This window comes from Sceloporus occidentalis, unplaced genomic scaffold (genome assembly GCF_023333645.1).
Source record: "Sceloporus occidentalis isolate IW3139 unplaced genomic scaffold, rSceOcc1.0.p SCAF_1, whole genome shotgun sequence".
In the NCBI taxonomy this organism is placed as follows: Eukaryota; Metazoa; Chordata; class Lepidosauria; order Squamata; family Phrynosomatidae; genus Sceloporus; species Sceloporus occidentalis.
In genome coordinates this window covers 84,101,726-84,114,804 of record NW_028316981.1, presented here as the reverse complement: position 1 = coordinate 84,114,804, position 13,079 = coordinate 84,101,726, and the positions used below count along the sequence as shown (strand labels likewise).

The window sequence follows — 13,079 nt, the reverse complement described above, 5'->3', positions numbered from 1 at the left end:
CTTTCTTTCCCTGGCAACTGATGACGCACTTCCGGCACGCTCCAATTTTTCCTATTGGTTCACGGCGGAGCGACGTAAAGGTGGTGTTGGCGAAAAGGAGGACAAAATGGAGGGAAGCCAGCCTCTCTCCCTCCCCCGCAGCCACAGGAAGAGGAGACGCTCTCTGATTGGCTGATGTCGATGCCAATCAGGAGCTTTGTTTTACTCCCCTCCTCCGCCTCTATGGTTCTATCGTTCTCTCTCAGGCTGCATCCGCACCGCAGGAATGATCCATATTGGTGCGGCTTTAACTGCCCTGGCTATGTAATCCTGGGATTTGTAATTGTTTGTGGCACCAGAGCTCCCTGGCAGGGAAAGCTAAAGGTCTCACAGAATTACAGTTCCCAGAATGCCATAGCACTGCAGTTAAAAGTGGCTTCAAACCGGATCATGTTTGCAGAGGAGATACAGCCTTAGGTCCAAAACACACTGCAGAAACAATCCAGTTTGAAACCGCTTTAACTGTCTTGGCTCAATTTTAAAGAATCCTGGGAACTGTAGTTTACTGTGGCACCAGAGCTCTCTCTGACAGAGAAGGCTAATAAAATGTCTCACAAAACTACGACTCCCAGAATTCCCTAGCATTGAGCCAAGGCAGTTAAGGCGGCCTCAGAGTGTGTTTTGGACCAGCCTTTCTCTGAGAGGTACAGATACAAAGTGTATCCACACTGAAGAATTAAATCAGTTTGACACCACTTTAACTGCCATGGCTCTATGCCACAGAATCCTGGGAATTGTAGTCTGGTGAGGTATTCAGCCTCGTGTGTCTAGTGCCTCACCAAACTACACATCCCAGGATTGTGTGGGCTACAGCCATGGCAGTTAAAGCGATGTCGTGCAGCCATAACTCTGCAGTGTGGATCTACCTCTAGAAAGATTTGCTTAAGGTTACAGGGAGGATCTCTGCACATCACCCTGGGCCTAACGCTCAAACCACAATGCCAAAACTAGGCCACTTTAAAACCAGTTGAAAAAAGAGAATGACAGAGGAGCAATCAGGACTGCCCCTGCCAAAATGGGGGAGTTGCAGCCGGGGATGGTACTTAGATCTTGTAGCACCTTTCTTTATCACACTAGGAAGATCCCGCTGAAAAACAGGATTTAAACTAGATTCAAAATTTTTTTAAACCGCAAATGTGGGAAGTTTATCACACATAACAATCTCCAAAGAGAAATAACGCGAAGTTAAACCAGACGTAAAGCAGAGAAAAACTGCAGCTTTTTACTTTAGGGATGCTCCAAAAGTAAAAAGCTGCTGTTTTTCTCTGCTTTAACTCCGGTTTAACCCTGCGTTTATTTCACTTTAACTGTGATGTGCGATAAACTTCACGCATTTGCGGGTTTGTTTTTGCTTTAAATGTCTTCTAAATTCCATTTTTCTTCGGGATCTCCCTAGTGTGAGAAACTCCAAATTGAAAGAAAGATGCTTTGAGTGACATCTGAGGAAGTAAACTGCAAGATTTTTGTCTTTCTAAATTAAGTGATAGCCTACTGGGTCATATTGGTTTTGTGCAATATTATTTTTTTCCCAGAACATCAAATTTTTATTTTAAAAAAATAAGATATTGTCTATTGTTCCTAACACAGTATGTCTTTCATAAAATACATAGAAGATATATGGTAATGTAATAGTAGTAGGAAAAATGTTTCTGACTAGGTCTTGCTCAAGGGAGTTTATAATGCTAAATATTTATTCTTCTTATGAGCAGACTTGCCACCTGCAGATTTGAGCTTCTGTGGACAATAAGTCCAATTGTTTCAAATGGCTGTTCCACACACACAGCTATAGGAAAGAATAGGACTTGAGGTCTCGCATTTTTTCCTATCCACGGAAGGGGTCCTGAATGGATTCTTAGAGGATAACAAGGGATGGCTGTATGTGAAAATGAAATTTTATTAGGTTCCCTTATTGTCTTAACATAATCAAGTAATGCTTTCATGTTATGCCTCTCTTAGGCAGCAGAGAGCAGCAATGTTCTTGTCTTGTGATCTTTTCCTCTTGGTTTTGTGAAATGGAATTGATGTGGATGAAATTGAAAAGTGGGAAACCTCCATGTATGCCTATGTGCCTTTGATGTGCCTAAAGAATGGATAATTTTGTGCCTCATTTTTGTTTCTGGGGCGGGGGGGGGGTCTCTTAGAAAGTGTGAGGAAAGCATAAACCAGACTAATTTCAAATGCCACTTTTCAGATCAAATTAACACTCACCAATCTGTGGCTATAAAATCAAAAGGTTTTGAGAGACCAGTCATGGTTATCCCACATCCTGTCAAATGATCCTTTGCCTTAAGTATGAAACTTAAAAAAAAAAATCCTTTGCCACTTTTCAATGTAAACCAGAAGGAAAATCCGTCTGAGTGATGATTTTTCATTACAGATTTTGCACATTTTGTTTGTCCATATTAGGGTGCTTAGCAAGTGCTAAATAGCATTGGTTTAGTTAATGCCCTGGTAGACAATCATAAATGGCATCAGGAACATGCAGGGAGCAAGAGGGACAATAGCTCTGTCATAGGGATGCAAGCGTGATGCTCCTATGTACAGGTCTGAGTGTGAACAGTTAATTTGGAGACCGTGAGAGACACAAGGGAGCCTCACAATCCCTCACCCTTTAGGAATGATGGCAACAGAATCCTCAACAAAGAAAGCACATGGTAAATATGCCCTGGTACAGAGGCACATAGATCTAGTCCATAAATTCTCGCAGTAAAAAAATTACAAGTGAATGCTACAAAAAAAATCCTACCATTAGTATTACAGTCAGCCCTACATATCCACGGATATTTTTCCCCACAAATTTAAGCATTCACGGCTTAAAAATATTCATATATATATATTAAAAACGTGAATCTTGCTTTTGCCATTTTATATAACGGAAATGATTTTACTATGTCATTACATATAATGGAAATTGAGCATCCACGGACTTTGGTATCCATAGGGGGTCCTGGAATCAAACCCCAAGCTGGGTATATATGTGGTCATGGTGCCTCTGCACAAGGCAAGGAGGGGCTACCCAGAAAATAGCATCTTCTATTTCAACCATGTGTTTTCCCTTGACCTCTCTGGTCTTTTTTATTACCTCCAAGGATGGAAAGAGGAAATAGTTTGGGGTTTTAGCAATGATATTGTCCACAGTTATAAGTTGTAAGCAGTCACCATCCATCTGAAATTTTAAGTAATGATTCCACTCCATCTCTTATCCTCAAGGGTAATCAGTCTAGAACACTTTAAATGGTTGTGATGTGGGCTGGATTGGCCTATTATGCTTGGCATTTTGTACAAGAAGTGGTAAAGGATGTGAATTAATTTCAAGATTTTAAGGAGAATCATTATTATTATTATTATTATTATTATTATTATTACTAGGAACTGGGATAGAAACATATAAACTACATATTTTTCATATACATTCCCATGAGCACAATCAAGAGAATGTTAGGGACACTTAAGTCTTCATGAAAGGAACATTTCCAAACTCGTTCAGTAATAAAAATGAGCTGATTCCCAATTTCAACACCCAGTATTATATTCAGGCCAACTAAAATGTCAAAAATGTTTTGAATTCAGAATGCTTCTGCAATCTGGATGTTAAACGCCAAAACAAGAGCATGAAAAGTTGGGGGGGGGGGGAGACCGATGATAGATATCATGAAAAGCCTACATTTGCAGTTGGTCTTGAAATGAAAAAGAGGAGGTACTGCGAAGATTTAATTTGTTTAGACTATACTTCATGCAATAAACAAACATAAAATCCTATGTTGTACTCAACTCACAGGGCATGTTGAGATAACAGAACAATGACTCTCCCTTTAAAATCTCAGACCTAAGAGTTACTAAAACCTATTTCTAGATTTAAATAGGGATCGCAGATACTTTCCTAAGGCAGTGGTGGGCAAAGTGTGGCCCTGTGGCACTGCATGTGGCTTCCCAGAACTGTTTTTGTGGTCTTTGAGACTGCTTTTTTTCTCCTGAAAGCTTCCTCTTTGGAAAGCTCGCAGGAGCAGCAGTTCGCCTTTTGAATAGGTTGGAAGGCCCATATCTTCCAACATTTCAGAGATGAAAACTGGGACAGACAGAATAATAGAGTTGAAAGAGACCCCAAGGGCCATCCAGTCCAATCCTCTACCATGCAGGAAAACACAATCAAAACACCGCTGACATATGGCCATCCAGCCTCTGTTTAAAAAAAAAACCTCCAATGCATGTTAACACACAAACATTTCTTACCATCAGGAATATGGACATTTCAGGATGCCCCTGGCCTTGAGATTCCAGGCCAAAGCAAGAGGCCTAGGGATGGCCCCTGGTGATGTGAATTAAGAACTCTAGTTAATTTTGAGGTCTATTAATTTGTGATTGTCCTTACTCTCAAATTCTCCAAAATTCTTCTTCAGTTAAAAACAAAACAAAAAGGGCATGCTGAGAGAGCAACAATAGTTACTGCCCTTTGGGGGAACCATCATTTGTTATATTAGGGTCCTAAGGAGTAAAATAGAACTACAATTGGACACAGAGAGTCATGTTTTCATTGCAACTAAACCTCTTTAAAAATTGGGAGCTGGGAGAGAGAAAATTTGAAATTAAAAAAATGCTGAACAAAAACAGGAAAGTATATAATATGCTGCCTGATCCTATTATTCAGAATCAAGACTATCTGGGTTTAGTAGGCTTTCCCCCCAGAAAAGTAATTGTTATAAGCTAAATAACTGTTGTATGTTGAGCCAACATTTTGTAGTGATAGTGGGGGATTAGGTCCCTGGAACATCAGGGTTCAAATCCCTGCTGGGCCATTTAAACCCACTGGGCCACTCTGGGCAAGTTATTATTATTATTATTAACCTTTATTTATGAAGCGCTGTAAATTTACACAGCGCTGTACATGCAATCTTTTTAGTTAGACGGTTCATACTCTCTCAGCCTAATAAGAAGGCAATGGCAAAACATCTGAATAAATCTTTCCATGAACACACTATGTTAGACTTACCATAAGTCTAAATCAATTTAAGGCACATAACAAAATTGTTGTATATTAGCCAAGTGGAATATTACTTCTATCTAATAATAAAATGCTTCACCACATCAGCCGTCTCACTCTTTTGCCTTCTAGATGTTTTGGACCACCCTTCGGAATCCCTAATCGTTGCCCATACAGACTGGAGATTGTGGGACCTGAACTGCAAAATATTTGGAGTATCCAAGTTTGAGAACCACTGCATTAGGTGACCTTTAAGTACTTTGGGCTTTGGATAAAGGAAATACTAATCTTCATGAGTAGAGCCAGGTGGATTTCACAAACATTTGTTTGGAAAGCTAAAAGAAATGGAGAAATATAGAAGGTCCTAATTCATATCTTTAATAACAATCCCCAGCCCTCATTTTTATATATTTGTAGAATTAATTAAATGCTGATATATTCCCCCCATCCAGTGGTGATGAAATGTCAGTCTCTATTGGAATGGTAGAGATTTTCTGCAGTTATAAAAACACACCCTTTCTGTTTTCATAGTGAATTGTATCAGAGGTACATTTATTTCATTTGAATTCAGTGAATGAAAAATGACAAGTGATTTGAGTTATTTAACTAGCAGTCTTTTTATCAAAGGAAAATAAGTACCTGCCCTACTTTCTAGAGAAGGGATGGGAATCATAAGGCTGCCCAAATAAATGTTGTGGGTTTGCAGCTCCCAATAGCCCTAGCCAGCATATCTAGTGGTAAAAAATGCTGGAACTTACAGTCAAACAAAATCTGGAGGACGGCATGACTCATACCGCTGTCCTAGAGGATACTCCTGCAGATGTATGTTTGCATTTACTATGGATTTGTTTTAAAACTGCACTTATAAGCTACATACTATGTCTTTCAGCTTTTCCTTATAATCAGGTGCTGGAATTACTGTTCAGTTTTATTATTATTATTATTATTATTATTATTATTATTAACCCTTATTTATAAAGCGCTGTAAATTTACACATTTATTCTACTTGTATTTGTTTTGTTTGAAATTATATTGTTTAAATTTGCTGTGTGCACTGACTTGAGTCCCTATATTGGGAGAAAGAAGGGATATAAGTAAATAAAAAATTAAAAATAATAAAAATAATACTTTCAGCATTTTTGCTCTATGTGAACATTTATCATATACTATAACATAGCATGTATTTTTTTTTATACAACAGTGTTTAAAAGGATGTGGTTATGGTTTTTTACACCAGAAAGGAAGCTAGCTAAACTGCACTGCCTGGATGACAGATGGAAAGATAAAGCACCTACGCTGCTTTTTGAACACACTTTTGTAAAAGTCCACCCTGTCTTGTCTCCTGGTTTGCCTTTCCTGAGCTCATGTGTGGTATTCAGGTAGTAAGGCAAATGCTTTTCGGTCTTGGAGTAAGGGAATTACTTGTTGGACAATGAACAACTGTGTTCTGCTTGAAGAAGAACTTATCAAAAAGTCCCAGCAAAAACGAAGGACCTCTCCCTCCAACTTTAAAGTTCGAGTCTTTGTTTTAACAAAATCAAGGCTGACATATTTTGAACATCGTCCTGGGGTATGTGTGCTAACTCCCATATTGTTTTCAGACTTTATTATCAAAGGGTAAGGAATGTTATTGGGACAAAGTGGGCAGAGTTTTGGCTCCCACGGATTATCTCTGCAGATCCAGGATTTAGAGTTGAGGTTCTTTTTACTCTTGAATATGCAGTGTGCCTTATACTGTGCCTGATGGCTATCCTGTGAGATAGGATATATGAAAGTCACTTGCTCTTGGCTGTCTGGTAGACTGTATAGCTGCAGTAAAAGCCCTTGTTATTTGCTGGGCTTTGGTCCCAAGGCCCCCTGTGGTCAATTCCCATTAAATATAGTGGCATAGTAAAATGGTGTCCCTTATATAAAATGGTAAAATCAAGTTTTGCTTTCTGGAATATATATATATATATATTTAAATATTTTCAAGCTGTGGACGATGGAATCGATGGATTCAGCATCCATGGATATAGAATATGTGGGTATTGAAGGCTGACTGTCTTAGGTGCGAATCTACACTTTCTCCCTTGCATTAAGGGGATTTTTATACAGGAATGTACCTCATACGAAGATCATGGGTCCACTATTAGTATTTTCAACTCTGATTAGTATTAGCAATCCAGGGTTTCATGCAGAATTCTTTCTTAGAAAAGCTGGAGACCTCTGATATTTTCCTGGTGGTCTTCTATTCAAGTACAAGCCAAGCCCTCTTAGCTTGCAAAACCATACAAGCTCAAATGTATTTAGGGTGCTGTGGTAATGTGGCTTATAGAAAGGTGCAATGATGTTTGTTCTTTTTACAAGAGAATTGTTTCAGAGCAGTTGCAGCCCTGCCTCCCTTGGCTATATTGTATGGGGTTGTCTTATAAATGCTGAGAAAGGTGAGCAGATTAAAGTATGTATGATGGGAATGTTGGTTCTTAGTGGTTTGGTAACCATAGTGAAGGATTCTTGAGGGCAGTATTTTAAGGACAAGCTGAAAGCTTTATCAGGGTCCTTTATCATTTATGGCTTTGAAGAAAAGGAAATTGAGCCAAGTCCCACAGAGTTCGACAGAGCATCTGTCTTACACAGACAGGCACACACCCAAATACAAACATCATACTGTATAGACAAAGTTGCATTGTGGATGAAACAGACTATTATCTAAGGGATTAGGATGCTGTAAATGGATCAATATGGTTTGTGCTGGTATATTAAGTACTATAGGGAAAAAACAACTTACCTATATTTATTTACAATTTCTGCCAAGAAAAGTTCTATTGGCCAACTCCCTGTATGGATAACTTTCACTGTGTGCTAAACACTCATGTGTGTGTGTGTGTGTGTGTGTGTGTGTGTGTGTGTGTTTTAAGGAGTTTGATGGCAATTGTTGAATTGTGCTTTGACTGAGGTTTCCTCTCTGATGTTTTAATATTGAGAAGTTGGGTGTACAGTATGTTTGTGCCTTTCATAACTGTTTTGATCTTGTTTCAGTTGTCTGACACTCTTGAGCTTTCTTGCAAAAACTTGAATAATTATCGCAGGAAGGTAGGTCAGTCGAGGGTGAGGTTGGTAGAGTTAGATTTCTTTGTCTTTATCATGGAGAGTGGATGCTTCCGCTTAGTACTACAACTATCAAAACTCTCCATGGAGTTTAGGGAACTCTCTTTCCCAAGCTTTGTATATAGGTTGGTATATATGATCATGTCAGGAGGAATAGCTACCCTTTCCTTTGCTTCAACTGGACATGTACTGTCTAATGTCCAAGGTATGTGGTGCCAACTCTTGATGTTCAGACACTGTCACAGTGGTATCAATAAGATTATCCATTCGGTTCTTGAGACTGTACATGATTTGCCTGAATATCACTGTTGTAGTTCCTAGTTCTATCTGTTCAAAGGCGTTTTGTGGCTATTCCATTTCCTCATCCTTAATAGAGCAAAAAATAAATAAAATAAAAATAAAAGTTGAAGAGATGGTGGGAGAACACAGGAGAATTACCAATGGGAAATGGTGCTGTTTGGGTGCTCATAAAATTGTGTGAATGAAGCAGGGTGACCACACCACAAAAATACTACCTAGATGCATCTATGATTTCCAAGAACTTACATGAGAAAATCAGCACAGCATTTATGAGTATTCAGTACATGTGCAGCAGTGTTACAGCCTACCCCAGCGGACCCTTGTTATACGCTGGGGTTTGGTTCCAAGATCCCCCGTGGATAACAAAATCCATGGATGCTCAAGTCCCATTAAATATAATGACATAGCAAAATGGTGTCCCTTATAAAAAATGGAAAATCAAGGTTTGATATTTGAAATTTATACTTTTTTTTAACATTTTCAAACTGTGGATGCTTGAATCCATGTATAAAAAATCCGTGTATAAGAAGGGCCGACTGTATCTCCCATCTGTTTTGCAGCAGGAAGGGCAGAATGTTGGACAAAGGTGTGTCTGAGCCGGTGAGGTGAGATTCAGCAGAAATGCTGCATTCTTTTTCACTTGCCCCAAGCTCTAAAAGGGGCAGAAAGAGTGTCCCAATGAAGATTTTATCAAACACTCCTCCTGCCTCTGTAGGGTCCAGATGATTATGCCTTCCATGTGTAGCCCTCTCAAGTTTTCTCATTCCTTCTTTTTTCTTTCCATAAAAAGTCTCATAAATGGAAAAAGACAGAAAAACAGCCCAATGCCTTTTGACTGGTAATGCTGGGGGCCTTTCATCTCAAAGCAGGCAGAATTTCTGAATTAGAGCCCCACCACCCGCTACACAGAATTTAGATTAGTTTCAGTGATGTGTGCAGTGTAGGATTCAAATATGGTATTATGTTGCACCACTAACATTAATTGTATTTCGTTGGTGTCAAGCTGCTGTGTATCTTGTAAATCATGGGGTGAAAAATCTAGAAAAACCAAAAAATTGTGAGACATGAGTGGAATATTCCATTAAGGTCCTGAAATGAACACCTCTCTGACAAAGTTTTGAATACGTACTTGTGGTGTGTATGTACAAGGGATATGTTTGCCAATGTGTACTACAGATTAAACTTATGAAGTCTTATTTGAACATACAGAGCAAGAATATAATCATCATCAGTTCAGGTCTAAGAGATCTGTGATTTTTAATTTAATTTACAAATAGCCATAGAAGAGGATTGGATGGAATTAGGGCAACCATGCTAGGAAGAAATTTTTTTTTCAATACATTCCCCACAGTTCCCTAAATTGTCTTCTGAAGCTGTGGATCCTGCAGTAGAAGACATAAACATATATTTTATATGTCAGAACTGATTGTTTCACAGCTTTTGGTATGAGATCTAGTGTAGAATAGAAGGAGTGATTTATGGCCAAACAACATGCTAAGTCACTTTCCCAGAGTAATAACCTTAAATTAAAAAGTACAACTAAACTTTTTTCTGCTGCTGTATTTGATGCTTTTCTTTAGATTTTATGTTTTTGTCATCTGTATATCATTTTTCTTTTATTGCAAGTTAACCAGCACATCCAGAACATGTGTTTATGGGGAAGCATATGTATGTCATAAGCAAACAAACTCACCAGTTGGGTCCCATTCTGGAATGTTCTTCCAATCCAGATCAGGATCAAATGCCAATTGCTAACCAAAATCACACACACACACACACACACACACACACACACAGCACTGCTATTTGCCCCACAAAGATGTTCTTCACTATGAAATTGCCAGGGTGGGAGCATGTGTATCAGACTACTTCCCTCAACAGTGCTGTTCTGCTCAAGTGTGGGGCTCCCATTCCTACCACAATAGCTTAAAAGTTAAAATTAAAATATTAGGAAACACAGTGAAAGGTATCCTGCATCTTGTCGTCTGTCCTTTAGGAAGTGGAAACTTGATATTCTCTTCAGAATATGATGATAGAATTGAGAAACATAGATTCTCATATGTTAATCTGGAATATCAGGATTCAAAGATATTCTGTAGCACCTTTGTGACTAACTGAGCGAAAGAAATTGTAGCCTAAGATTTTGTAGATTTAGGTCCAAAAACTCACTGCAGGAATGTAAAGTCGAAGGCTTTCATGGCCGGCATCCATAGTTTTTTGTGGGTTTTTTTGGGCTGTGTGGCCATGTTCTAGAAAAGTTTCTTCCTGATGTTTCGCCAGCATCTGTGGCTGGCATCTTCAGAGAATGCTTTGCCTGGAAAAAGTGGGTCTATATATACTGTGTGTGCCTGGGAATGCAGGAGTGATTTGCATGTGTATTGTTCTGTTGCTGATGGCCGGCCTCAGGCTGGGAGGCTAATGCAAAAGAGGATCAGTGTCTGCTAATTGGTGATCATTATCTGCTGGGAAAGCCCCTGACTCTGAATAATTTCCCATTTGCCTTTGCTGAGTCTTTATTTTGCTGTTCCTCAGGACTGGTAGCCAAATTTTGTTCACTTTAAGGGTTTCTTCTTTCTGTTTGAATTCCACTGCAGGAATAATCCAGTTTGACACCACTTTAACTGTCCCGGCTCAGTGCTAGGAAATCTTGGGAAATGCAGTTTATTGAGGCACCAAAGCTCTCTGACAGAGAAGGCTAAATGCCTCCCAAAATTACAGTTCCCCAAATTCCCTAGCATTGAGCCAGGGCGGTTAAAGGAATCTCAAACTGGATTATTTCTGCAGTATACTTTGGATCTTTTATTCTGCTTCCTCAGATACATTTGATGATGTTATCTAGGTACATCAGTGGACAGTTGTGGATTAACAACATATTGTAATCTCTACATTTACCTGTTTTCTGTATATAATCTCTTAGGATGCATAACTACAGAAAATGGTCTGGTTTGATTTGCCATTATTTGCTGTTATTGCTGTTCCAGTTGCACAAATACAATTGCTGAAGAAAACGCTATGAAATTAATGTGGTTGCCGTAACTTGACAGGCAACGTAATAATAATAATAATAATAATAATAATAATAATATTTATTTACTTCAAGGTGTGCACACACACACACTTTTAGAATGTATTGCTGTGATAGATTCTGAGTGCAATTTTTAGAAAAGCAGCATGAGGTTAATGATAAAAACACAAAGTAAAACAGCTTGAGTTACTTGTACATTTGTAGTTCACATGCAAATCTTTGTTCATGGACAGATTCTCATTGTCCCCCAGACTACTGGTCTATGCGTAGTTAGGACACAGACGTCAGTATATATGAGATCAGTTTTGAGCAAAAAGAGTTTTGTCTATAGCTGTAATTTGCATGTTTTAATAAGGAAGCCAATTATACTGTAATATGCTGATGGACGTATGTGGAGAGGCGAGGCGGAAACACATATCTATTATGACCGCTTTACTTCAGGGAAATATGGCCTCTCATTGTGCACTGTGTAATGAAATTCAGAAGACACAGATCCTTACTGTTGCTCGACTTTCTGGGGTCCATTCTTTCCCCAATGTATGTACAAGCCTTTTATTAATGTTAATGGCCATTGCGTACCAAACATAAGAGGAGAAAGAGCTTTCTGTGCCAGAGTTTAGAATTCTGGTTTGCAAAGTCTTGATCAAGCTTGCCTTCATGAAGTTTGCAGTTCTGTAGATACTGATAATATTCTCCTGTGACAAACTGTTTGAACAGGTCCTTCATGTTTAACATAAGAGAATAGATGAACATAATACAACAATATCAATATTCTAATGTTTATTAATGGTAAGAGTATGGTAGCTTCTATTGAGATTAATAAAGTTTATTAATATTTTCTAAATTTGTGTTTACTTTGGAGGTTGTAAATACTACCTTGCCTTAATTCTAATTTATCTGAAGGGCTCTAGTCTCCCATATGAGCCTCTTCAAATTTAAAACCACCTCTGAGAATTTCTTGTGTAAGAAAACCCTCTGAAATTCATGCACCATAAGTCGACAGGTGACTTGCACACACACAAACACACAAAGTTTATTAATATTTTCAATATTTTCAACATTAGGAGGAACCTCCTGACAGTAAGGGCTGTCCAACAGTGGAACACACTTCCTCAGAGTGTAGTGGAGTCTCCCTCCTTGGAGGTCTTTAAACAGAGGCTGGATGGCCATCTGTCAGGGATACTTTGATTGAGATTTCCTGCATGGCAGGGGTAGGACTGGATGGTCCTTGCGGTCTCTTCCAACTCTATGATTCTATGATTCTAAGACTTTTGTTTTGTCTGGTCCATCACTACACATGAGGAGTCAGTTTTCGAGCATTATGGATTTGGGATTAGGAATACTCAACCTGTAATGCACAGTGTTGATGTTTAGACATGTGGACACAGAATAACTGGATTTGATACCGCTATTTATTGTTGATGCTGACTGAAAGTTACTAAAAGACTGCCTGGTTCTGTGTCTTGTGCAGAATTAGATGTCACATGAGACGTGCTGCATCCACACTGCAGAAATAATCCAGTCTGACACCACTTTAACTACCATGGCTCAGTGTTATGGAATTCTGGGCACTGTAGTTTGTTGTGGCACAAGAACTCTCTGACCGAGAAGGCTAAAGATCTCACAAAACTACAAATCCCAGAATC

At 38.8% G+C, this 13,079-nt stretch overlaps 1 protein-coding gene across 1 annotated transcript in view; it reads left to right on the top strand.

Annotated features, from left to right (window-relative positions):
• The first annotated feature begins 6,450 nt into the window (after positions 1-6,450).
• Positions 6,451-13,079, top strand: part of LOC149321742 (tyrosine-protein kinase ITK/TSK-like) — a 42,708-nt gene continuing 36,079 nt past the window's right edge. Inside the window, exon 1 of the mRNA XM_089501349.1 lies at positions 6,451-6,588. Within this exon, the coding sequence (XP_089357475.1) occupies positions 6,451-6,588 (138 nt within the window). The remainder of the gene's footprint in view (positions 6,589-13,079) is intronic.